At 39.3% G+C, this 27555-nt stretch overlaps 2 protein-coding genes across 3 annotated transcripts; one reads left to right on the top strand and one right to left on the bottom strand.

The window, feature by feature from the left end:
* Positions 1 to 829: 829 nt before the first annotated feature.
* LOC119768774 (NADPH:adrenodoxin oxidoreductase, mitochondrial) lies at positions 830 to 2766 on the top strand. Its single transcript, XM_038259864.1, has 4 exons — positions 830 to 1236; positions 1294 to 1450; positions 1507 to 1894; positions 1954 to 2766. The coding sequence occupies exons 1-4, from the start codon at positions 1025 to 1027 to the stop codon at positions 2643 to 2645; spliced, it is 1449 nt and encodes a 482-aa protein (XP_038115792.1). The 5' UTR covers positions 830 to 1024; the 3' UTR covers positions 2646 to 2766.
* On the bottom strand, positions 2680 to 26404 carry LOC6044645 (UPF0605 protein CG18335). Of its 2 annotated transcripts, none has more exons than XM_038259866.1 (6): positions 26235 to 26404; positions 14582 to 14720; positions 14225 to 14518; positions 3573 to 3744; positions 2929 to 3169; positions 2680 to 2869 (listed from the first exon to the last, which is right to left on the bottom strand). In XM_038259866.1, the coding sequence occupies exons 2-6, from the start codon at positions 14693 to 14695 to the stop codon at positions 2800 to 2802; spliced, it is 891 nt and encodes a 296-aa protein (XP_038115794.1). In that variant the 5' UTR covers positions 14696 to 14720; positions 26235 to 26404; the 3' UTR covers positions 2680 to 2799. The 2 variants fall into 2 exon arrangements, with proteins under 2 accessions (XP_038115794.1, XP_038115793.1); XM_038259865.1 differs by lacking the exon at positions 26235 to 26404 and adding an exon at positions 20455 to 21200.
* Between the last annotated feature and the right edge of the window lie 1151 nt (positions 26405 to 27555).

Genomic DNA, 27555 nt, shown 5'->3' with positions numbered 1-27555 from the left:
CATCGTTTTAAATACACCGAATGATTACTCCAGAACCTTTTAATTTTCATCATTAAATTTGTGATATTATTCTTCACAGCGATAAAGCTTATTTTTCTGAGCACAATTACATTTTATACAACCGCAAAGGATTTAAAATGAATTATGAAATCATTTTTAAACTTTTTAAAAAGAACCCTATTCGTTTGGTTGTTCGAACAAAATTAAGTGAGAATTTTACCTTTTAATCCTGGAGTTTTTTTTTTAAGATCCAATAAACCAAATTTCCAGTTATGTTTTTTAAACCGCCTTGAGTCAGCGGTATTAAAAACACCCAAAAACAAAATTTTGAAAATTTGGTTTATTGGACCTTTTTAAAAAACTCCAGAATTGGGTACTAAAGCCCTATGCCAATTTTTATGTACAACGGTAAAAAACACGATTAAAAACCATTTCTGATCACTTTTTTTCATTTTAATGCAAATTTTTTTTTTGACAAGACAACATTTTTTAGATGGATCAACTATGGTCCCCTTGGAACGACCTGTCAAGTAGGAGCTTTTCTGTCAAGAAGGACCGCGAGGTTAATTTTTCAAAATTGATTTAAAAATCCATTTAAAGCTCTTTATGCTCGTACAAAGGGTCATTGTACTCAGAAAAATAAGCTTTATCGCTGTGAACAATAATATCAGCAATCTAAGCTTCATTTTAGGACCCAATTATTGAAGGAATTATATTTATTCGACCTTCCTAGCAAACTCCCAAAAAAAACAATCCGTCAAAATGTGTAACGCCTTGGCGTTACCACATCATGACAGATCTCCAAGCAAATTTATGCTGGAATTTCAAAAGCATAAAAAATGTAAATAAACCAGATCATTGCGCCAATGACTGCCACAGAGTTTTATCAGCTAAATTTTCTTTATAGTAAATTTACGACTTGCAGCAATTCAAATCAACCAAACAGTATACGCTATATTGGCTAAATATATATACCAAACAAAAATAATATACCAAACAGTATATATTGGCTAAATCAGTGAAAATGTTAGTGGGCGCCAGTGTATCGAAGCTGTTGCCAATCTCCGGACTCAGGACCTTTGCCACCTCATCGCCTTCGGCGTCGATCCAGAAGCGAATCTGCATCGTCGGAGCGGGGCCAGCCGGATTTTACGCGGCCCAGTACATACTCAAGAACCTGCAGGACGCACAGGTTGACGTCGTCGAAAAGCTTCCCGTTCCGTTTGGACTTGTGAGGTAATTTTATTGTTTCGAGTAAATTTGTTAGTTGTTTTAATTGAATTTATGTTGTAGGTTCGGAGTCGCACCGGACCATCCGGAGGTCAAGAATGTCATCAACACGTTTACGAAGACGGCGGAGAACCCCCGGGTACGCTTCCTGGGCAATTTGAGTTTAGGCAAAGATTTCACCGTGAAGGAGCTGAGGGAACGCTATCATGCGGTGCTGCTGGTGAGATGAAACTTTCTCTTTTTTTGATCTGCTTTGTTAGAGCTAATTTATTTCAGACCTACGGTGCGGATCAGGATCGAACGCTGGGCATTCCCAACGAATCGCTGCGGAACGTGCTTTCGGCGCGGGAATTCGTTGCCTGGTACAACGGATTGCCCGGCTTTGAGGAGCTCAATCCGGATCTGAGTGGCCGGACGCTCACCTTGCTAGGGCAGGGAAATGTGGCGGTCGATGTTGCCAGAATCGTGCTTTCTGGGGTGGATCAACTCAAGAAAACCGACATTACGGAATACGCGCTGGAGGCGCTGTCCAGAAGCAATATAAGGAAGGTGTTGTTGGTAGGTCGTCGAGGTCCGCTGCAGGCTGCTTTCACGATTAAGGAACTGCGGGAGATGATCAAACTGCCACATTGCGCCACGAACTGGAGGCCAAGCGACTTTCACCGTATGCTTCACGACCTTTGTGTGTTGGATTGGGTTCTTATTCTTTTAAATATGTTTCAGACGTGGAAGAAAGCTTGCCGAACCTAGCTCGACCCCGGAAACGAATCACCGAGCTAATGTTGAAAAGTTTATCAGAACAAAACGCACAAACCGATTCTCGCGGATGCTTCGAACCGATTTTCTTCCGTTCTCCGGTGAAATTCAACGGTACCGACCGCGTACAATCGATTGATTATGTCGTAAACGAGCTGAAAGACGACGGAGCCATTCCGACGGAGGAAACGGAAACGATCGCCACCGATCTGGTGTGTCGAAGCATCGGCTACAAATCCATCAGCCTGGACAGTGATGTGAATTTTGACGAACGCAAAGGTTGCATCTCGAACGTGGCCGGTCGTGTGCTGAAGAAAACCTTGACCGGAAGTGACCAAACCATCGACGACATCGAGGACAAGCACGAGAAGGGCTTGTATACGTCCGGATGGTTGGCCACGGGACCAACCGGCGTAATTCTGACCACGATGAACAACTCGTTTGGGGTGGCGGACCAAATTTGCAAGGATTTCCACAACAATGTGATTCGAGTGAAGGAAGCCAAACCGGGACTGGAGCTGGCGGGAAAGCTCGTGGTTTCGTGGAACGGCTGGAAAGCGATCGACGCTGAGGAGTGTCGGAGGGGAGCGGAGAAAGGTAAGCCGCGGGAAAAGATAGTCAAGATTGACGAGATGCTAAGCATAGCTGGTGGGCTGTAAAATTCACAACTTCTACGGTAAGTTAGAAAGTTTATTAGAACTATTCCAAAGTTTATATTTTTCTACACGCTGGCGTTGGGATCTATTGCTGTATCAAAAATATTGCTTTTATCACAAAAAATGTTGTAAAATTTACTGTTCCGAAAGCATTTAACTAATCTTCGTAACACTTCTTCAGAACCTTCTTTGCATCTTTGCTGTCATTTCCAAAGGTGTTGCCAAACCTAAAACAAACAAATAAAAATCTCATCACTCCCAACACGCATTCCAACCCAAACCTCACCTAAACATCGCCCCAGGAACGTGCCCCTTGTAGCTCGGCAGCAGCCCAATGTTCTTCATGTAAATCTCGTTAACCTGGGCGCTCGGTTGGCACGTGCCCGAACCCGCCGGAGCGATCGGAACCCACTCCGTGTTTCGCCGATGCTGGTAGCTGTTGGTAAAGTCGCACATCGACTTTTTCGTCAGCGGAACATTGGCCTCCCCGAACCGGGGCCACAGGAACGGTTTGTGGCCGGTGTAACCTGAGGAGCACAAAAGTTAGTGAGCTTTCGGAACGGGAGAGCCAAATTTCTTCACACACGTGTGGCGTACGACATTCCTGAACGCAGTGAAAAGCACTGTTTAGAGAGTGACGACGATTATTGATCAAACAATTGTTTTGGGAATTGAACATCAGCTGAGCCTTTCGGTGATCTAGTTTTGATATTGACATTCATTAATCAACACTCAAAACGAGCTTTCACGTGAAATAAAAAAAAAAAAATATTTTAAAACCTGGTTAAACTTCAATTTATTAAAGTGACTAATGGTTTACTTTCTTATTCGTAACATGTAACCATGCAACATTGGGAAACATCACTTCCTAATCCGCCCATCTTTCAAACTGTATTGAGTGCAAGGCTAGAAACTAGAGCAGAAGTTTACCTAGTTTGGTGTACTTTTCGTTGTGACCGTTCTCCATAAAGTGGGGCGGGGTGTGGCGCGAGTAGGGCAGCTCTGGCAGCGGTGGCAGATTCTCGACGGGGACCTCTTTGCAGACACCCGAGGCGTCTGGCCGGGTGGCCTCCAGCGGGAAACGGTAGTCCGTTTTGTGAAACTAAGAAAAAAAAAGTGTAAATTGGCAGATTTTTTTTTCTGCTTAGAGTTGTAGATTATAGCAAAAAATGTGGCAAATGGGCAGTATTCATGATTGCTGAGAGTCGCAGGACTCTCGCCCTTTGCTATTAGTAAGTATCCAGCAAAGAAACTCCCATTCGGCTGTGTTCTCGTCGCTGTCATGTTGTAAACTGGAGCCGAGGGTGGTCCTGTTGTGAATTCTAGTTGGAGGTGGTCCGAAGATCATTGAAGAAGGTAGAATTCGCCATCACCTAAGACACGAAGGCACGAAGGATAGACCATGTCTTGGGGGGTGAAAGGATGATAGGATTTAGTGATAATACCACAATTTTAATATTTGTCTTTCTCTCTTATTTCAGAGGATGCCTGGTCTGAGTTCTAAGTGTTTCAGAAGCCTTCCGCTCTACACAATGGAGCCTTTCTTCTATCATTTCCTGTATTTTGAAAAAGGTGATGCGCCGAATGTGGACATATAGTTTATCACACTTACTCCATACGGTGTGAACGTGAAATGCTGTATGTTTGCAATTGGTGCATTGGCTATTTTCAAAAAACAAGCTAGATTTTTCCTTTTATTTTAAGATAAAATTTAGTAAAATCTATCCATCTACTATTGCTATAACTTGTCCCTTACCTCACAAACTTTAACTACTCAAACTTGGAATTGCAATACATTATTGTAGAAATATAACTGCTGATAAAATTTTTGGTAAGAAATTTGGGCATAACTGTTATTAATATGATTAAAGGTACGTTCAATCTGTTTTATTATATATGTTAACTATTCAAGTTTGTTTGTTTTGTCCCATATTTCACAACTTCAGTTGTTTTCTTGTAAACTTTTCGTTACAAGTAGGTAGTTCTGTCTAGTTGCAAAATAAGGTTTCTTTATTCTTTCTTTCTGTGTTAGTCTGTTATTCAATGTTCGATTTTATTTTACATTGTACTTATCCCATTCTTTCTCTTTTTCTCTTTCATGTACCTTGCGAGCATACGATGACCGAAAAAGTCATTGTATAAGCCAACACATGTGTATTTTTCACAAAGCTGCGAAACAGAACAAGTATTTTTATAAGTGCGTGAATAACAATCGGTCGTTGAAGCTCAAAAAAATGTGAGAACAATATCGCGCCGTGGTTCAGTGATAATAAGGCGAAGAAAGTAGACGACGATTCCGCATGAAGAATATAGCGGAAATTATGTGTTAATTGCACAATGGATGAAGGTTTGAAGTTGACACTATCAAAAAGGAATGGTAAGATGCAATAGTAATATTGCTAGGTTTGATAGTGTCAAAAGGTAAGATCGAGGAATAAGGATTATATGAACCTGTATTGTCATATTTATTGTATTCACTGAAAATTCTATCCGCTTTCTACCCCCAATGTGTCCTGCACTGGGGGTGCCTGGGGTAACTTCGAGTTGACCTGGGCCGCCCGAGGAATTATGTCGTAGGTGGCTCGTGTACTGGTTCACTCACCTCTCCTCGCGGCAAGGTTTTCCGTAGGTCTACACTCGAACATGCAACATGGGACAGCATGAATCTTCAGCGGAAGCCGGACGAATGTATTCCGAAATTACAGAATTACAGAATTAGAGTTGTAGATTATAGCAAAAAATATCCATGAGATTTCCAAAAAAGTGTACACGTGGTTTGTGGATGGTCCTTTTTTAGTATTTGATAATCATACCCTACACCTTTATCGAATACACCAAATCGAACAGAAAATCCCTCTCAAGATACACAATTTTAAGAACAAAGTTTCATTCATTCATCAAAAAATACAAAAAAGTCGATTTTCGAAATCATATAGAACCACTCCGTTATTGAATATTCTGCAAAAATAAAAATAATAAAATCAAGGCTAACATTTCAGGATGTCAAAAGAGTGATTTTTGCTCATTTCGAATGTTAGGAACTCAAAAAAGTAGGTTTATCGAAAATAGCCAAAGACGTTTTTAATACTTCAAATCTGGAGCAACATTTGAAAAGGGCGGTACGACATTGCTCTTACGGCCTTTCGTCACATTTAAACGCGTGTAATGAAAGGCCGTAAGAGCAATGTCGTACCGCCCCTTTCAAATGTTGCTCCAGCAATGGAACCAAATATTTTCCGAGATATCGTTAGTAAAAAAAATGAAGTCTTGAACGAATAAAATGTTGGAAATTTTTTTAGCTGTTTGAAAATATTTTTTGCATGGCTGATTTTTTTCACGATTTTTTTTTTAGGATAGCCAAAAAACTGAACATTTTTCGACAATTTTGAATCAAGCAATTCTCTGAGATTTCGGTCATTCGATTTTTTTGTATTTTTTTATCCGGCTGAACCTTTTTGGTGCATTCGGTATGCCCAAAGAAGCCATTATGCATCATTAGTTTGTCCCTTGGTTTGTCCATATAATTTTCCATACAAATTTGACAGCTGCCTATACAAAAATAATATATGAAATTTCAAAAATCTTTATCTCCTGAATGATTTTTTTTTATCGATTTGGTGTCTTCGGCAAAGTTGTAGGTATAGATAAGAGATACACTGAAAAAAATGATACAAGGAAAAAAAATGTTGATTTTAAGTTTTACTTTTTGTCACTAATACTTACAAAAAAAAAAACACTATTTTTAGTATTTTTTATTTTCTGATACAGTCATCGATAATTTTATAGATTAGTGCGCTGACCACGGGGACGCGCTGTCTTGTTTTTGCATGCTCATTTTCATTTCTTTTGTGTCGCTGTTTGTGTGCTTGGGTGCGAGGTTATTATATATAGGTGAAGGGATTTTATTAAATGATCATTATATTGCATTATTATATTTAATTGATTATATAACAACACTATATTTTACACTTAACACATTATACAAAACACATATGAAACTGTAAACAGGAGCGTTTGGTACGGTATGTCCACGCATCCTTCCTCCCCTGTAGATTCTGTGAAATGTGCTCCGTTCACAGAATCTGTCTCTGCGGTTAATGCAACGCAGTAGGCCTGGCCGCTTTAATTTATGCAATACATCTTCAGGGTTACTCAAGTGTACTGCAATAATTAATATTGACAAGAAAGAACTTGGGGCGTAATCTAACCCCAAGTTCTTCCAGGATGCTTTCTTCGGACTGGCTGCGCTTGTGTTCGATTAGATTAGATTAGATTTATTTTCTGATACAGTCATCCCACATATTCGGAACACCTACAAATTCGGATGATATTATGATATTATGATAATTTGGCAATAGCATGCCAAAAGTAGCTTTTCTGTCGTAAGAAAAAAGTGTTCCGAATTTGTGGATTTCAAGGGTCAAAGTAATTCTTCAAAAACTTCATATAAAAGTTAAAATTTCCAGATGTTCGATACAGTATTCGAAAGATCGCAAGAAAAGCTTTCAAATGAAGGTAAAAGCGAATCACTAAGTTCAATTATCGATTTGCTATAATTTTTTGAACATTGGCCGATCTGGAAACCGTTCCGAATATGTGGGATGACTGTAACTCGGTCTAAGAATTTTTTTTTGAATTAAATATACTTTATTGAATCTTTCTTATAATAATTACATTTGGTTTACATAATAAGTGGTCAGCTGTGGCTCTTCAGCTTTAGTTTGCTTTTCGTGATTTAAACACTGTTCATATTCATAACTTTAAAAGTATATGATTTATCATTTTTGTAACACTAGGTACAATGAAGAAAAAAATTAAGAAAACATAACCTAACCTAAAACTAACTTAATCTTACCATAAACTAAACCAATCCTTGAATCAAGGGGTATTCAGATATAGCACATTTTTCCCTGAATTTCAAACATTTTTCTTGAATCTTCTGATCCAACATTTTTACTTCTGCTAATTCATGAACCTCACTTGATCTTGTCCAGCCAGGAACATTCAAAACCATTTTGAGTACCTTGTTTTGGACACGCTGGAGCTTCAATTTATGAGTTCTAGCGCAACACTCCCAAACAGGTACTGCATACTCAATAACGGGGTAAATTATTTGTTTGTAAACTGCTAGCTTATTTTTCAAAGATAACTTTGATTTTCTGTTAATTAAAGGATACAAACACCTGATGAGAATGCTGCACTTGTTCAATATTTTATCTACATGCTGTCGAAACAATAGTTTCGAGTCAAGTATGAGACCTAAATATACAACTTCCTTTGACCAGGGTATTGAAACATCATTCATTTTAATCAAAACATCATCCTTTGGGACAAATCGGGCCGATTTGGAAAGTGGAAAAATGATGGTTTGAGTTTTGGCTGCATTTATGCGAATTTTCCAGTCGCCAAAGTATTCGGAAAGAACGTCAAGACCCTTCTGAAGACGGCCAACTAAATATCTGGTTATTTTACCCTTATAAATAACGGCAGTGTCATCAGCAAAAAGTGACAACACACCATTACCAGGAAGAGTAGGCAAATCAGATGTAAAAATATTGTACAGAAGTGGGCCAAGAATACTTCCTTGGGGAACCCCAGCATCAATGTTGAATAATCCAGAAGCAATCCCATTCAGAAAAACCCTGAACGATCTCTCCGAAAGATAGTGCTGGATAATTTTGATAAGATACATTGGAAAACCGTATAAATACAGTTTATGTATCAAACCATCATGCCAAACATTGTCAAAAGCCTTCTCAACATCCAACAAAGCCATAGCAGTTGATTTAGACTCAAGCTTGTTCTGCTTGATGATTTTAGTTACTCTCGTAAGCTGATGAGCAGTATTATGTCCCTTTCGGAAGCCAAACTGCTCGTTCAAAATTATATTATTATCGTTGGTAAAATCCAAAAGCCTTGAATAGATGACCTTCTCAAAGAGTTTGGACAGACTACTCAAAAGACTAATGGGACGATAACTTGTTGGCGATGTTGGATCTTTTGAGGCTTCAAAATTGGTATGACTTTGCCCAGCTTCCAATTGGTGGGGAAGTAACCAAGTTGCAAACATTTATTGAAAATATTGGCTAGATGTTGAAAGAACTGATCACTCTGTTTTTTCAACACTAGATTAAAATGTTATCAAAGCCAGGAGCTTTCATATTTTTCATTTGTTTAACTGCAACTTTGACTTCCTCACCAGAAACATGGGAATCTGCAGGAAATTCAAAGGTAGAGTCATTGATTGTTGAAATACTATTGGCAACTGATGTTTCTTTACGGCTGGTCATGGAAGCGCCAAGATTATGTGAACTAACAAAATGAAGCCCAAGTGCATTTGCCTTTTCCTCGGATGTAATCAAAGGAGAATCCTCAACAATAAGAGGAGGAATAGGCTTTGGTTTGTTTTTAAGAACTTTTGAAAGTTTCCAAAATGGTTTTGAATAATTCCCAAGCTGGCTTACATGTTTTGAAAATTCTTGATTTCTGATATTGTCAAGTCGGTCTTGTATGATTTTGTTCAAATTGTTAACTGAAATCTTTTGTCATAGTCCCCAGTCCGTTGATATTGTCTCCTATAAACATTCCTAAGTCTAATCAAGTGTTTAGTATCTACGTCAATATCAGTTACCTTAAAATTAACAGGAACCTCCCGAACGTTGGCAGCCTCTGCTTGGTTGATAGCCTGCTGGATCACCTCCAGCGAACGATCAATATCAGCAGAAGTTTCCGGGTGTTGATCATAGTCGATGTTGCTGTCTACCACTTGCTGAAACTGCTGCCAGTCAACGTTGTGGTAATCTTTCCGGGTTGGTTGCCGCTGCGGAGTAACGGAAGCTCCAACCTCCACAACCACCGGATAGTGATCAGAACTCAACTCTTCAAACACCTCAGGATGAGCCACGTTCTCAGCCATATTGGTAATGAAGAAGTCGATGATTGAGTGATTCCCAGACCGAGCCACCCTCGTTGGACGATCCGGACTCACAACGTTGTAGTATCCGTTTTGCAGATCGTTGTGCAGAATCACTCCGTTCCGATTCCTCCTGCTGTTGCCCCAAACTTCATGCTTCGCGTTGAGGTCACCAGCGATGATGTACTTTGCGCTCCGCCGTGTCAGCTTCTGGATATCGCTCTTCAGTTTTGCTGCTGAACCATCTCTGGCATTCACCTGACGTGGGCAGTATGCAGCAATGAAGAGTACTGGGCCAACCGAAGTGGGAATTTCCACTCCAACGGCCTCGATGATGTCCAGCTTAAAGTGTGGCAGCCGGCGTGGCTTGAGATCACGATGAACAGCGACAAGCACACCTCCTCCTCCAGAGGTGGTCCTGTCGAGCTGCGTCGCGATCTTGTAGTTTTGCAGATAAACTTTTTCACCGGGCTTCAGATGAGTTTCCGTGATGGCAGCTACGTCGATCTCCTTCTCGCGAAGAAAATCCACCAGCTCTAAATTCTTCCTCCTAATGGAGCAAGCGTTCCAATTCAGCAGCTTGAGGGACCTACGATCCATACTGGATGACGAACGAGGTCAGCACTTCAATCTGCTGGGTCTTGGTTTTGCATCCACGCAGTGCAGCGGACATCTGTTTGAAAATATTGAGGAGTTCGGTTGAGGTGTAAAGATCATTACCATTTTCCTCAACTGCTGGTTCTTGGGTTGGTCTTGGCTCCTGGCTGAAGCCCGGTGGTGGCGGTCTCGGCTCCTGGCTGGAACCCGGCCGTGGATGATTCATCTCAGCTCTCTTCCTGGGATCCAACGGCAACGGTGCCAAGTTCGGGACCTGGCGTCGCGGTTGAAGAGGTGGAAAATTTTGCTCCACCAGGGCTGGAGGAGTTCTACGACGCTGAGGCTGATTCTTCGTCGATGCTTGCTGCCGAATTTTCACGAACTCAGCTCTCTTGGGGCACTTTCGGTCGGTTGACGAGTGCTCACCGTTGCAGTTGAGGCACTTCACCAGCGAATCTTGGATGCACTGGGATGTGATGTGCGCATCGGTACCACATTTGGCGCAACGACGCTTCAGGTGGCAGTTCTTACCTCCGTGCCCGAAGCCCAGGCAGTTGAAGCATTGTGTGACGTCACGATGCACTGGTCGGTATCGCTCCCACGACACGATAATGTTGAAAACCGCTCGGATTGCCTTCAGCTCAGGAAGCGTCGTCGATCCCTTAGCCAAATGCAGCAGGTAGAGCTGGTCACGGTACTTGATGTCTTTGTTGCGTCGGCTCATTTTGTGCACGGCCAACACATCCAGTTTCAAAACTTTTAGCTCGGCAGCTAATTCCTCCACTGGCATGTCGTACAGACCTCTGACGACGATTTTGTACGGCTTATCCATGACGACATCATGGGTAAAGTACTCCGCCTCGTTTTCGGTCAAGTAATCCTTGACCAGTTGATAGTGCTGCCTGGATTGCACCAGCACCTTAAATCCGTCCTGACACAGACGAATGTTGCCTTGGACTTTCCCAGACTTGATGAGTTCAACAAGCCCCGCACGAAAGTCGATCGTTGCTGCTGATTGCCTCACATAAAAGGAGGCAGTTTCTCCTTTCGCTGTTTCACTTCATTCTCCTTTGCTTCCGCTACCTGGTCCTCGTCAGGCAGTCCAGCAAACTTGTTGTTCTTCAAAAGCTGCTCCTCGTGCGATGAAGAGTTCTCCTCCTCCTCATCCATCGGTACAGTACCGTCGCTCTTTTTCGTCTTTTTGCTGTTCGATGTCACTTCCAAAAGCACCTTCCTTTTGGAAATTCCCGGTTTTTGGCCATCAGTTGAGGCCTCAACCTTCCTTTTGGAAATTCCCACTTTTTTGCCTGCTTGAGCCGCAGGTAGGGCGATATTGCCGGCGTTTTGCGCCGGGACGCGACGAGTCATGTTGATTCAGACAACCTTCACCAACGAATGCTCGGATAACAATGAACTCGGTCTAAGTATTTTGTCCATTCTGGAAATTTCTGAAAAGTGATTGGTGCGCTGGAAGTGGGGACGCGAAGTCGTGATTTTTCAGGTTAATTTTTTTGTGTGTTTTGTGCCGCTGTTCGTATGGGGTGAGTGCATAATTTGTAAAGGGAGCGCGTTGTCGTAAAAAATATTCGGAGTGAAAAGCGATTTTTTTTGTGTGCCTTTTGTCGTGAATTGTGTGTGTCGCTTGCGGGCGGTGGGGCTTGACAGGGTCGATCGATTTTGTGTGCTTTTGTAAACTTAATTAATTGTTTTGTGATTTTCAAAGCCCTTCCTATATCATCGATGATCGGAAGGCACGGCGTCGGGTGGATTGTGTTTAAATTTTTCAAATAAGGTTTTATTTTTTTGCGGTGAAAAAGCTATTTCTATATAATGAACGAAAGACGCACTGACAATTTGGATCGTCGAGTTAATAGTGGAGCAAAATAACTGTGTGTGAGTGATTTTGTGTGTTAACCAGAAAGACCTTCCCATAGCATCGTTGCTCGGAAGGCCCGCCGACGGGTCTGTTATGAAAGTCCTCCCCATAGCGTCGTAGCTCAGGAGGCATCGAAAAGCCAATACCTTATCCTACTAACCCAAAAAAATATTAATCACGTGATGCTTCAAGGAGATGCTGTGGATTCAACGATCTCAAGCGGTATAAACAAGTATATAACGAAAAACTATGTGCTTGATGAGTCTGCAACTTCAACTATCGGACTAACATTCCTCCCTTTCCTTGAACTGCAGGCTTCTTGGGAGGGCGCCGGTATTGACTAATAAAGTAGAGATCTTTAGAGGTTAAACAGTGAACGGATGGTTGGCTCCCACTGATCATTTTTGATTCATTGTTTAACTTCAGCTGATCTGTCAATAACGGAGTAGCAGCTCATTGGCAGTCAACCATGCTCATGCTCATGCTCATTCTGGAAATTTCTGAAAAGTTGGCATTTGATGTCCCCTAACACATATCAGAAAATAAAAAAAAATATTAAAAATAGTGTTTTTTTGTAAGTTTTAGTGACAAAAAGTTAAACTAAAAATCACCAAAAAAAAATTTACCATGTATCATTTTTTTTCAGTGTAGTCCTTATCTATACCTAAAACTTTGCCGAAAACTCCAAATCGATAAAAAAATTCCTTCAAAAGATACAGATTTTTGAATTTTCATATATTATTTTTGCATGGGCAGTTGCCAAATTTGTATGGAAAATTATGAGCATGAGCATAAGCATGAGAGACCACCCATGGTTGTCCTTCTCCGTTGCTGAACAGAACCGTAATATCCTTTCAGCACTACTGATCATAGGCTTCGACTACCAAGTGGTATTTCCCTTATCAACAGCATGTATGAATGCGCTGAAAAGATAAAACACCATGATTGCCAAAACAAGATCAGTTGCGAATAGGTAACAGTCATTGGCCACCAACGGCGCCCGCCATGTCAGTTTGTAGATCTCGATTTTAAGGGACGGGAATGTTAGTTAGCGCAGGTTGCTACTAGGGCAGCTGATTTACTCTGTGCTTACACCCCACAAGCGCCAGGAACCTGAAAATTTGTTAGTAGGATAGGGTGTTTGGTCAGGATTCATCATAGAAGATGATGATGCGACCCAAAATCATAGTGTTTGTTGAAAGGTATTATATTTTATTCTCAAGGCAAACAATCGGTTGCTGCGGATGAGACATTTCCCGTTTAACTGTTGTTAAATTTTTAATGAAATGGTTTAATCTTAGACAGCCGGCTGTGGAAAGATATAACCAAATAATATTTATTTATAAAATGAGCTGTTAAACGCAATGCTGCAATGATAGCGTAGTCTGATTTTTAATTATATAATCATTTAGTTCATGAATTTGTTACGGAATAGACGCAACGAACTCAATCATCAAGTGCCTTCCTATCTTCTTTCTGTTAGCTAGATAAGGTATTGATTTTCGTTGCCTCTCGAGCTACGATGCTATGGAGAGGGCTTAACACACAAACAACCGACGTCGAGCCCTCCGAGCTACGGAGCTATGGGAAGGTCTTTTCAACACAAAAAAGACTCGCGCACCACACGACGTTCTTGATGAATCAAAATAATTTTGTTACGCGATAAACCTAGCGAACTCGGATCGTTTTTATCGAAAACTATATCACAATTCACGACAAAAATGCGAAACAAAAGGCACACACAAAAAAAAATTCACTTTTCACTCCGAATATTTTTTTACGACCACGCGCTCCCTTTGTCAATTATGCACTGATGACGCTGCATTTTCAGAGGGTAATCTTCTCCTCGCAGCACACAATTCACGACAAAAATGCGAAACAAAAGGCTCACACAAAAAAAAACACTTTTCACTCCGAATATTTTTTTACGACCACGCGCTCCCTTTGTCAATTATGCACTCTGCCAAATTTGTATGGAAAATTATATGGACAAACTAATGATGCATAATTGCTTCTTTGGGCATACCGAATTCACCAAAAATGTTTCAGCCAGATTAAAAAATACAAAGATTAAAATTAAATAAAAAAAAGCCCGATTTTGTAGAGAATTGCTCAGTTCCGTTTGAACAACATCCAGAACCACCTGGAGTAAAAATCTCGATTTTGCCAAGCGTGGTTAAAAGCCAAAAATCTCACCTTCATCCGATCCCCCAAGCTGTACTCCGAGATGGTGGAAATGGGCTGGGCAGTCCGATGCCTAAGCTTTTTCATCTGAGTTCGCGTTCGCAAACATTCCCGCTCAAACTCGCTGAGCCCTTCAGAGGTGACCACAGCGTACCGGCGTCCGTATTTGCTCTGCGTGCGCGGAATGTAGCCCTCGTAACCGGGCATGAGCGGCTTTTGGTAGATCGTATCCCGCAGGTCTTCATCCTCGTGCCGCGGGACAATGGTTCCGGTGGCGTCGATTTCCCTCAACGTTGGACGGGTTACCTTATCAATGACGGAGAATTAAATAATCTAAAAAAAATCTAAATAAAAATTAAATAATCTTGCCTGGTACTCGTCCGTTGATCGATCCGATAAAATTAACTTTTCCGAGTGCGAAACTGAAGGGTCAATCAAAAGCCGGTGGGAAAGTGAGGAATACGTGTTACCAATCCTGTACATCAACTGCGGACAGTATCCGGTGTAGCTGAAAGATAGTTGAGTAAAAGTTCTATTTTAAATCTCTAACCCAACAGACACGCAATCACGCGTTCCCTAATTGTAGAGAACCGCATTACTCCACGTAGAGCACTCCATCAAGGCACATGTTCATTTCCAACAGACAGCACACAGTTCACACATGCCTGCGGTTAAGAGGGATGAGTCTCCACCATATGAACACATCAAATCGCTCCGACATTTGCCACCCTCGGAATGGCGCAATTGCGTGACTAGCAGGAATTGAGCCTCTTAGGAAGCTCCGCAGCGGTGTTTACGCCCACCAGCCAAAAATAGAGGTACTTTGCTTTCACCCAAAAGCTCAAAACCACACACAAATCAACATAACATTTCCTTTATTGCATCGCCAAGAAAAACGCTCTGATCGTCCGTTTGTCTGTGGCCCTTCCTCGAAAATTTGACTCGCGCCAACGGAAATTGCTGCCAGCAGCGAGCCGTGTGCTTCCGGGCAGGAAATTTACAACGTCAGGAGTTGTGTTTTTTCATTGCCAGCCGTCATCATAGCTTTGTGTCCCAGACTGCAGTTTTATCGGTTGGGAGGGCGGACTGGCCTGGCGCCTCGTTCAAGTTCATGTGCTTTTGCGGGCTCTTTCAATGATGTTTGATTTTACTGTCGAACTGTTTGCTGTTTTGGATGCAATTGACACGTCCTTCGAGCGGGGCGGAAGCTTTTTCTTTTTCTTTTTCCACTGTTTTCAAGGATTAGAATCTTCGTCTGATAAAAAAAAAACATAGATTTTTCGTTTTTTTTTTCTGTTTTGATAAAATAAGTATTTACAGAATTTGCCATTTTTTCAAAGAATTGTGTATTCTATGAAAACGATAAAAAAAGTGCGCCTAATCTGACATATTTTGATTCATCCTGCAAAGATCGGGAAAGAGTCCCACTCACGGTATGGCAGAAGGAAAATATTATAAATCGAGATGACCCATGGAGATTTATACGTAGAGAATTGATTTTCATTTTTCTAATTAAAATACATATGATCGTTTCAAAATGTTCTATCGGTGCAAATAGCAATTTTTAGATAAAAATGGTTTTTCATCTTCATTAGTACTAAATAAAAATTAAAAAAATCAAAATTGCGTATTTCGAAAGTTTGTACAAGTCAAAAGGAAATGTTTACCGAAAGAATATTTTAGATCGAAAATGTTTTCATCAGGAAGGTCATCTTGATTTATAAATTGCTTCCGTCATACCGTGGCCTCTATCACGGATCCAAATATCAGATTTGCAACAAAAAACGTTACTTTATCCACCGTAAGGTGGTTGATATCTTCCTCACATTATTTTTTTTTTGTATAATAAAAATGTCTAACCTACAAATGTTCTCTAAATGAAACTTCATATACTCATAACTTGATAGGGTTATCAGATCATCGATGTCTTCGGCTCATTTGAAAGGTCTTTCGATTATCTTACTAACGATGGGTCGCATGATGGACCCAGAAATCATTTTTATTGAAAAATCTGAGATCCGGCCTCCAAAAAGTGTATAAATAACACTTAAGTGCTAATAACTTTTGATAGGGTTGTCAGATCTTCAATGTTTTAAGCTCATTGGAAAGGTCTTTTAAATACCTTTCTAAAAATATGTAACATGACGGGTTATCTTACAAAAACCACCCTTTTTACAAAGATGGATCGAATGAGACCGGACCGGTCCAAATCGGTTCAGCCAGTCCGGAGACGGACGGACGGACTTGCAGACATACACACGCACAGACATTTGTTCAGAATTTAATTCTGAGTCGATAGGTATACGTGAATGTGGGTCTTCGAGGTCGAATTATTAAGTTCATTTTTTGAGTGATTTTATAGCTTTTCCTCAGTAAGGCGAGTAAGGCAAAAATGGGCTTTGTATTATTTCAGTTTTTTTTTTCATTTTCACAATTCATGAATTTTAAGAGCGAGTCCACGAGCAAAGTATACCCGTCTCGCGTTGACCTCACCAATATGCCTGAAATTTTCAGGGGTTGTTTGTACATGTAAAACTAGCATCTGACCAAAATATGAGCACTTTAGGTTAACGGGAAGTGAGGCAAATCCAGACAGAAAATTTTATGGTTCGAAAATTACAAAAATTTTGAATAGGCTGTAACTTAGGCAAACATTAAATTTAGAAATTCAAAATGCATCTGAAAGGGCTTAAAAACTCCAGCAAAATGCGGGGTGGAGAATCCCAATTGATTAAATCTAAAGGGAGTTTTTGGCATTTTAGTGAAAAAATAGCACAATTTTCAGATTTAAATGAAAAAGTGTTCCATCCAGATATCAACTCGACTCGACCTGGAGCGTGTGGGGGACATTTGGGACTCAGGGATGCCACATTTCGACGTCGTCGTGCTATCTTGTTGCACCCGCCATTTTGACGTTCCGAGAAAAACGCGTTTTAATGTTTGACCTTGAATATTCAAAAACGAGAGCACGCAAGTAAACAATAACAAACACGTTTTGTTTGGCTGACCATTCTGTGCATTGTCCCAAAGTTTGGTTGAAGTTGGTTGCTGGAGTCCCGAGTTATAATTACAAATGTTTACGGTAGTCTAGCTTGTACGTGCGACAAACGCATCCTGACTTTCCTGGCCTGAAATCCCTTTGGCCTTTTGTCGCACTTACATCAATTTTCATGGAGTGACAAGATAGCACGACAAGATTGAAACTACTTTCATATGTAAAGTGACAAAAATGCACGGAGTTTTTTCGGTTTTTGTTGAATATCTAAGGATTGAAATCGAATTTTGGGGATCTGTGAAGGTCAAAAGGTGAGGCATTGTGAGCTGCACAAAATGGCGTTCTTAACTCAATTTGGCCCAAAATGCACGTACGACAAGTTAGCACGATGGCGACGATTTGAAGATTTTTGAGCACAGGCTCAATGCTCAAACGTATTGTTTTGTCATGTTATTCGATGATTTTTAATTAAATGAATTGCTCACGAAAAAGATAACAATGTTTTGCTTCTTTTGCCAAAAACACATTTGTAAAGTTTTTGTGATGTGCCCGAAAATCTTCAAAATCTAGCATGCCTGTTGGGACTACCATCTGAGACTGATAACGTTTTGGGTAAAACAGTTTAACACATAACATAAATAGACACTTTTACTTTTAGTGAATTTTTTGGTTGTAAATTTTTGCATGGGGGAACTTTTGTATTCCATTTTATCATATTCGTGTTTCTGAGTCAATTTCACAATAAAAACATGAATAAAAATGTTTATTTTCATCCTTTAAAACCATTTAAAACTAACGTGAAATTTTCCGAGGATTCCAAATATGACAAAATTGAGACCAAAAAGTGCCGCTATGGAAGCCTACAGGGCAAAAACTAACGTTGTTAAAAGTTTGTTATAGAAAAATCGAAAAACTATTAGCAAAACTGCGATTGGCCAAAAAGTTATTATCGTAGGCTTATAGTCCATGAAATTCCCTAACTTTTGACCTATGGGAGTATGGGTGTTGGAGGCTGTTGCAAAAAGATATTAAAGTTAAAAAAAATCCATTTTAAACAACAATTTGCAAAAGCTATGAGAAAAAGTTAAACCAATCCTGGATGTCTCGTTTTTCGGATGTCTATGGCTCATTTTGAAGTGCTTCAAAAGACCTTTCGAATGCATCTAAAATAGTTGGAAATGACGGAGTTTTACTGAAATGCGAGCAATTTAAAAAAAATATGTTTTTTGGACCTCAAATTTCAATGCCCGTTTTACCCCACTTCCCTTTGTCGTAGAGGGCTCATATTTGACATGAGTTCATCTCATGTATAGAAAAACAAATGCTGAAAGTTTCATCCAAATCGGAGCACCTCGATACGACCTGTTACACATTGGTGAAAAACTCGCTCTTAAAATTTCAGCATTCCAGAAATTTGGAAATTTGAAATTTTAGAATCTTAGAATTTTGAAATTTTAATTTTTTTTTGTATTTTAGAATGTCAGAATTTTAGATTTTTTTTAATTTTGATTACGAACTGTTTGATCAAAAACACTTGCGTTCTGGACAAAGCTGCCGAGATTGTTTATTCATTAAAATCTAAATATTAGATTTTTTTGTGTTCTAGAGGATTTGAAAAAGTAAGCGAGAAGTTAACATTATTCGTTTGCCCAAGAAAACGCCATAATGAAAATCTATTACGAAGATGTTGATGAATGACAAGAAGAAAGCTAGGCGTAATGAACTTTCAGGATCCCTGCGTTGGAGTTTTATTAAGGTAAAATAAGGTTAGAAGTAAAATGTCGGTCCCGGCCTTGGTTGTTAGGCCGTTAAGTCATTCCAGGTGTAGGAGTCGTCTCCATGCCATAAGTACAAACAACACACCAAACCAAGCCTACTCCGGTGGAATCGCTGGCGGCGATTGGAATCGCAATCCAAAGGTCGTCAGTTCAAACACTGGGGTGGAAGGTTCCTTGGAGTAAAAAGAGGTTTGGGTGCTCTCCCCATTCAAGCCTTTGGACTCCTAGGTTCGAGCAGAAACTTGCAACTGAGACCACAAAAGACCCGGGGGTCGTTAATGTGGATGGTTTGATTGAAGGTTAGAAAACATAGATCCGAAACTGTAAACAATTTTATACTATAATATATACTAAAGGAGGTATTAGACAATGCCAAACTCGCAAAAAAAAAGCCGATTATATGCAGGCTGACGTTTGTACAAACAAATCAAGGCAAACAAACATACCAGGCAAACTGTCAAAAAGCTTGTTTGTTTGCGAGTTTGTTTGCTTGTTTGTCAGAGTCTAATACGTCCTTAAATAAACTGAAAGGTGCATGAATTCAATTCTGGGCAAAAACAAGAACCAAATTTTCTGAGTTTTAAAACTTGAGCTACAGTCATCCCACATATTCGGAACACCCACAAGTTCGGAACACTTTTATGATAATTTGTCAATAGCATGCCAAAAGTAGCTTTTCTGTCGACCTTACTATTTTTAGAACCTTCATTTGGACATTATCTTGCTATTTCACTAGTAAAAGTAGTACTTGTTGAACAAAAAACTTCATTCCAAGACTATTTTGCCCAGAGCAGCAAAACACTGCCTCCAAATGGCCTGTTTCATAATTGTGGGATGTTATTGTGCCTCCCACAATTGTGGAACACCTGAATTTAACTGATATTTTCACAAAAAAAGTTATCAAACCATGTATGAAACATCACTAAGCTTGAGTTTCATTGGTTTCAGTGTGAGAAGTCATTATTTGGTAATAAATACGTACTCCTGGAGAGATCCAAAGCTTGTTTACATTCGTAAGAAAAAAGTGTTCCGAATTTGTGGATTTCAAGGGCCAAAGTAATTCTTCAAAAACTTCATATAAAAGTTAAAATTTGCAGATGTTCGATACAGCATTCGAAAGATCGCAAGAAAAGCTTTCAAATGAAGGTTAAAGCGAATCATTAAGTTCAATTATCGATTTGCTATGATTTTTTGAACATTGGCCGATCTGGAAACCGTTCCGAATATGTGGGATGACTGTACCTTCTTTTTAAAAAAACAAATTAAAAATGGTTACATTTACAAATTCAACAACACTTATTTTTCCTGTTGGTTTTCAAAAGAACACGAGGTTGTGAGGTTGTGATGGAAAGAAACCATTTTTCAACGATTTCCATAAAAAAATGTTAAAAAAAAACAAAAATAATATTTTTATTTCCCAAGGACGTTATTAGATTGTCAATAAATTAAAACGTTTTTTGTTCACTCACCCAGGAATATAATGCGGCTCCGGCGTGGTTATGTGTCCCACATTTAACGCCGGCATCTTCATTTTGCCTTCTTCTGCTTCAATAAAAAAAACGCACAAAATTTGAAAGCACTGCTTGAATTTCCCCCGATATTTTCACTCCTCTCAAAAAGCGAAACTTTTCCACAACTGATTCGCATCCGCGTCAACGGCCAGCTCGCAGCCGACTACGATTCGGCGGCACTCGACTAGCAGCCACCAGCCATTGATGAATAATAGAAGGTCACTTTTATGTCGATTTCAAGTGCCTTCTTTGTTTCACTTCGATCGCGCCAAATTGCACCACCCACCGCGAATCCCTGAACCACGTTGCCGATACCATGCTCGTCCTTGAGCTGCCTTGCTGATAAAACAACAACAAATACGGAAAATGTGGCTCGCAAACAAGAAGCACCACGTGTTTAGTTCGTACGAGAAGTGAATCTCGTTGGGATTTCGCGGCAAACGATTCGATTTGATTGAATTTAGCCTTTTTATGAGGCCCTCAACCTTCCCAGTGTTTCGCGGCACGGTTGTCACTAAAAAAAAAAACGGTCGCGTTTTGTGGTGCATCTCTTTGGAAGTACTAAGCTCAGGTTGCGGCACAAACAACCGGCAAGGTAGAGCACCGGGCGTGCTCTGAATCCGCGGACTAAATTCAAGCATGGACAAGCCTCCCCAGTGGGCTTGATTCGCGTGCTATCGCCCTGCCACGGCAGAAGCAACAAATCCTCCTCTCTCTTCTAGAAAGCACTTTCCGTGCGACGTTAACAAGACATTTGTCGGTGTGCCGAAAAGTGCTCCAACAGTCCATGTGAACCATCGCCCTACTAGTACAAAGAGCATTATAAGTTGGCACTGAAACAGCCATCAACAAAACGAACACTTCCAAAGGACGTTGGATAAAGCCCAGCATGGAACTATCAGACAGCATAAACAATCACGACCCGTTCTTTTCAACCTATTCTTGGAAGGTATCGGCAGCCATAAGTTGTAGTGGGTGTCTAGTGCTTGAACTTGAGGACCGCAAGCTTTTTTTTTGCTGCGCAAACAGCTGATGATGGATGGCTGGTATTGATGCCGTGTTTGTGGTCTTGGTTTGGTTGTTGAGAATTTATCACAGCTGATCATGCCGCAGTATGGTGAGACACATAAATTGCTCGATATCAAATAAATTTAGAAATTTCATGAAGTTTTGACTTAAATTGTGCAGATTATAATCAATCGATACTTGGTTGGGGTACCCTAATCCAAGCTAATTATCGCGCGATGGTGATGGCACTGTTCATTTCCGATTGGCTTTAGTTTATGTCGAGGAGAACAGTTTTATTTTATCAAACGATGGCGTGATTTGCAGTTGATGAGCTGAGCCTGGAAAGTGATAACTTTTTGATTGCTCATAAAATACTTGGTCAGTTCTTTGCTAATCAAATTGTCGACTATTGCAGCCAAATTGTTATAAATTAGGTATTTTGATTCAAGTAAAACATAAAAAATGCACCATTCTTTGAATATGTTACGAAATACATGCTAAAAATTCATGAAAAAATATTTTCAGCTTTCCAGCAATTTATTTGAGCTAAACTGAGAGGCACTCACACTTACGCACAATAGTGTAGTTTTTTAAACTTTTTTCCTATGGGGCAAAATTTCGTCTATTTCTTTTTTTTAATTTATATTTATTCAGTTTTCTTTTCCATGTACATTCATTCAGTTAAAATATTATTGAGTGTCCAATCACAATCGATGATTTCACCTCAATTTTAAATACTAGAAACATTCATTTATTCATGAAATATTGTAGTTTTCGCTATTCAGTGAGAATACTGTAGTTATTTGAATTCACTGTACAGTCTTGTTCTGTTTTCACATGGGATTTATGGAATATTCCTCTGAAACTTAACTTTTAAAATACATTCAACATTTCTGTTTTTTAAAGGTCCACTGAACAAAACAAAATTAGTTTTTGTGTGTTTTTGAATACCCCAGACTCAAGGTGGTCTAAAAACCCCCAAAATCACATTTAAGCATTAGACAATGCAAAACATACATTATTCGGAGCTTAACATTTCAAAAGGGCACAAACTTTCACTCGAATGACAGTTTGCATAAAGTGTGCGAGGGATACACTCTTGTTTACAAATGTGTTGCGCCCTAATAAGGCTTTCTAGTCACAAATTTACCAACACATTCAAAGTATGTTTACATGACAGCTGGACGTTTGTTTGCATCAGGTTTCCTATCTCTTTCTAGCAAAAGTTTTTTGTCAGGCGACTTCTAGCTGGTTTTTTTGACTGGCTGCCCGATATGTCAGCCAACATACTTCGCAGGGCTGTGACAGCTACAGCTCGATGATTGTTTGCATCAGGACACTGTGACGAGGAGTTCGTCATTTTTGAGTTAAATTATATTTTTTTCACTGGGCCTAGAAAGCCTTATGAAATGGAAAGCACGATTTCATTAATTAAAAAAATCTCTTTATTACTCAATAACCTCCTAATATTATTTGTTAAATTATCTGTCATACTATACACTATAACATTTTAAAACATTTTTGAATCAAACACATTATAGAGAAAAGTTTTTTTTTACAATTTCCCTAAAAACATTACCAGTTTTGAGATATGCCCAATTTCGTAAAATAAAAAGATACTCCTTCCAAAATTTCTGGATTTAAATACCTTTCACATGATTGACATGATGTACCCAGGAAGGTGCTGTGTCCTATCCCTCGCCTAGACCAGACCAACATCCATGATAAACCTGTCAGACCCAAGGAGATGAAGTAAGAAGAAGATTCACAATTCCGCATACTTTATTGCAAGATGCTTTAGGTAAACACCGAAAATTTAGTTGAAATTTTAAATAAACAAAAAGTGCTATAAATCTTTTTATTTTATCTTTTATCGATAAGAAGTCGATTAATTGAATCATTTTATAGGCGATAGACTATTTTTCTTAGCTCCAAAGTGTATTTTTTGTTGATAAAATATTTTTGTTGCAAAATTGTCTTGCCTAATTTGTGTTCACCAATATCAGTGTCTTGAGTTTGTTTATCTTTTGCTCTTTGGTCTGACAGGTAGAGAGCCTATAGAGTTATCTAAGCCCGCTCTCACGCACACTAGCACACCATTTGATTTGCTGGTCGGTACAAAATTTAACCTCACTTTTTTTCGTGTACGTACACGCAATACATGCGCACGTAGATAACTCTATATGGAGAGGCGAAATGTTACTCTCAGGGTTCCAATCGAACTGTCAAATCGGGGTTCCAGTCGAGCAACAAGACCATTCAAGAACAAGGTCAGAATACATTTAAAATAATTTTGGGCAGAAAAATGAGATTAATAACATTTGCAAACGTTGTAAAAATGTTGTTTTTATTAAAATGATAGTTTTTGTTAAGTTTGTGCTAGTTCGGTACAAGAAACGTGCCAGCACCAAAAAAATACTACAAGTTTTTCAACCTTAAATTTGAACATTTCATTTCCCTATGTAGGTCCCTACTGACAGGGGGATTGGCTGCCAAACCCGCTTTGGTCTGACAGTTTTGGTCTGTCAGCTTTATAGAGTTATCTAAGCCCGATCTCACGCACACTAGCACGCCATTTGTTTTGCTGGCCGGTACAAAATTTAACCTCAATCTTTTTCGTGTACGTACACGCAATACATGCGCACGTAGATAACTCTATAGAGATCTTCACGGTTTCTCTCACGCACACCATGATTCTGTGTTAGTATTCGTATTTAAAGTATTGTTTTGGTTTTGATCGATTGTGATTGACTGAATTTCAAGCAGCTGATTTTGTTTACACTATTTTTACGCAGACATAGGCAAATCGAGTAGACTAGTCGCCTGTAAAAACCAGCTGTTTACCACGTGCTCGTGGTATAACAAAGGACACAGCTGATTTTGACTGACGAATCATTCTACTCGATTTGCCTGTGTCTGCGTGTAACTAAACTCCAAACTAACACACTCTCGCGCGTGGATACCTCTATGCTGGATTTTGGTCTGACAACGCGGGGGATTGGCAGCCACAGAGCAAAAAGTAAACAATCTTGGTCTTCGACGTAGGTGTACACAAATCAAGAAGAGAAAATTTGAAAAAGAATTTTATTTTTCCTATTCAATGACTGGGTTTGGACTGCAAAATTGAATGTACGGCAGAAAATGATTAAACAGTGCGGTGTCCTGTACACCGACAAATAAATAAGCAGTTAAAAGCCTAATTCTTCCACTTTAATTTTTGATCGCGTTTTCAGTTTACACCTGAAAAATCTTGAAATAATTTATACGGATTTATGATTCCTCTCTTTCCATCATTCCCTTGGATGTACCCCACCTACTCATATATTTTTTAAAAATTAGTTAAAACTAAAAAATAACATCAGATTTTGACAAAATTTATGAAAGTGATTTTTTTTAAGCCGCTGTAACTTCACATGGATTGGACTTAGGACAATGGTCAATACAGAGACTTTATGTAAAATTGGCTGGAGAATCGATTCCAGTATTCGGTTTTTTGAAAATTTTGAAGTTTGGAGCACTTCAAAAAACACTGAGGAAAGGCTATAAAAACACTCGAATTATGAACTTCCTTGTTTGACCTCCTAGACCTACCTTCACGTAAACATATCAACACAGAATCAAATTCTGAGCAAATGTCTGGGTGTGTTGGTCCGTGCACCAAAAATATGCACTCGATTATCTCAGCACTGGCTGAACCGATTTTAACCGTTTTGGTCTCATTCGATTCGTCTTGGGGTCCCACAAGTCCCTATTGAAAATTATGAAGTTTAGTAAAGTACTTCAAAAAGTATGCAAAAAAACAGATTTTGGCTGAAATCCGGAAAATTGTAAAAAGGATGTTTTTTGTAAAAAAACCTATCATGTTATACATTTTTTATTGAAAAAAGACGAGTACAAGACATTCAAGATCTGACAACCCTATTAAAACTTATAACCACCTACAGTGTATCGAAAAATTGTCCGTACAGCCCTGTACGGAATCATTATTCGCTGTTATAATGCCTAATGTTATAGTAAAGTTCCAACTTTTATATACCAACCGACGTAGGAGAATATCCTCATTACAACCTTGACATTGATTTGCCAAAAAATTTCATAAAAAAATAACAAAAATAATTTACTAATGAAAGTCTCAAATCTATGCCAAAAAAGTGTCCGTACACCTAATTAATCTACTAAGTTTGATTGAATTTTGATAAAGCATTTAATTAAATGTTGTAAGTTTGTCATTTTAAAGTTCCTCCAACACACTTCAAGCGATTTTTAACTTTTGATATCTTTGTTTGGTAAGTTTATATGACAATTTAATAGAAATTTCCTGATTTATGTTAAACATTACGAGACATGAGTATTTCAAACCACTATATTTGGAAAATTGTTTTTTTTAATGCTAAAAGAACACCAACCAAACTTTTTCCATCAAAAAACCGTCGAAAAAACAATGTTACACATGTTTTATTGTCATTTGGGGGAAGCGTTTCAGAACAAAACCGTAGAATAATCCGGATCGGTCCGGAACCAGAGTGGCCGGTTGGTTTGATTATTTCCGATGGTCAAACAGAGGATAAAACATCTTTCTTTTGCAACTTGAAGCATCCAAATCTGTTCACTACAGCCCGATTAAGACACTATAGCACGTGTTTTTTTTGCTCGAAAATCACGTTTTAGACGAGTTTTGAGGACGCTGTATCTTCTTTCACCATACTGTCTTGGAGAAAGTTGTAGAGCACCTTCCAGAGCATCCGAATATGAATCCAGTTTAAGTACAGCGTGAAACGTGGATTTTATAAACATTGTGGTACCCTGGCCGGGTCGGGGCCACAATGGTTCCCGCAATCTCCGTTCCGTTCCTTCACCGCACTTCCTACTTCTCCGGCTTCTCCTCACTGACTGACTGTTCCGTTCTCTGTCTCTCCCGCTCTGGCACTACCCGTCACTGAAAATCCCAGATGATAATTACCCGATCAGAATACTTAGTGGAGCACCACATCTCGTTTTTCCTACAGACGGATGATTTCTTCATTACATGAAAACTTCCGAGATTTTTAAGTCAGCTATCGATTATGATTGTTTCGCTCGCTATTTGTTGTGTCATGTTGACCAAATGGGCCAACATTATTGCGACAACGTAGCAAGATACACTTTGCGATTGGATATGGGAAGTGACTTGGAAAGTGACCAGAAATATAACAAATTGACAAGAGTTATAACAATTTTAGAAATTCCCAGGCCGTGTCTTAAGAGGCTTGCGAATGTATTTACTCTGCATTTTGAATTTATTATTCTAAAAATCTGTCTGAACAATTATTTAGTCATTGACCAGCTAAAGATGTACATTACACCACTCTAACGTTTCCGAGACATGAGCGACTTGAAATTATTTTATTAGTTTACCACTTTTTATCAGGGCCAAGAAGTATGTCATTTTTCATCATATATATATTTGAACTCGAGGTTAATGTAGGCTTTTGTCCTTGTGCCACATATAAATAATTTTAGTATCAGATTCTCGAATGAATTGCTAATGGAGTTACGCGCGGACTCGAAATCCATCTTTGGTTTAGTCGATGATCAACTGGTAGTAAATCGTGGGCTCTTTACCTCTTCATTTTGTTATTGTTTTTTTCTTCATTTGATTTTAAGTCTAGTTCACCATCTTTGTTTTTTAATCATTACTCGAAACTTAACCCCTTGCTCAGCAATTAAAATTGAATTGAAACTTATTTTGGTACGTGTTAGAATTTTTAAAATGAACTATTTTCCAGCTCAGGACTTTGTTTCATCGAGCTAAAGACTATTTTGCGCTAAGGGCTGTTTTTTTTATGGACCGGCTTGAGACTATCTGTTTTTACTAGATTAAGGCTCTAATTTACTAGCTATAAGCTTAGTATTAAACGAACTCGAAGTAGATCTTACATAATTGTATCGAGCTCGGGGCTCTGTTCTTTCAATGAGCTCGAAACTCTGTCCTAAATGAAGCATGTTTATTTGTCTAGCTTGGAGCTTATGATTTCGAGCTCATATTTCAGAGCATTAGGCTTATTTCCGAGC

Source organism: Culex quinquefasciatus, chromosome 3, assembly GCF_015732765.1.
Source record: "Culex quinquefasciatus strain JHB chromosome 3, VPISU_Cqui_1.0_pri_paternal, whole genome shotgun sequence".
Lineage (NCBI taxonomy): Eukaryota > Metazoa > Arthropoda > Insecta > Diptera > Culicidae > Culex > Culex quinquefasciatus.
The sequence above is the reverse complement of the archived record's forward strand: the minus strand, read 5'-3'. Positions and strand labels throughout refer to the sequence as shown.

Coding starts and splice junctions, on each gene's coding strand:
- LOC119768774 (XM_038259864.1), top strand. CDS start 1,025: ATGTTAGTGGGCGCCAGTGTATCGAAGCTGTTGCCAATCTCCGGACTC. Junction 1,451..1,506: donor GCTATCATGCGGTGCTGCTG/GTGAGATGAAAC, acceptor AATTTATTTCAG/ACCTACGGTGCGGATCAGGA. Junction 1,895..1,953: donor GAGGCCAAGCGACTTTCACC/GTATGCTTCACG, acceptor AATATGTTTCAG/ACGTGGAAGAAAGCTTGCCG.
- LOC6044645 (XM_038259865.1), bottom strand. CDS start 20,516: ATGAAGATGCCGGCGTTAAATGTGGGACACATAACCACGCCGGAGCCG. Junction 14,721..20,454: donor GAGCCGCATTATATTCCTGG/GTGAGTGAACAA, acceptor ACTATCTTTCAG/CTACACCGGATACTGTCCGC. Junction 3,745..14,224: donor GCTTGGGGGATCGGATGAAG/GTGAGATTTTTG, acceptor TTTTTTTCTTAG/TTTCACAAAACGGACTACCG.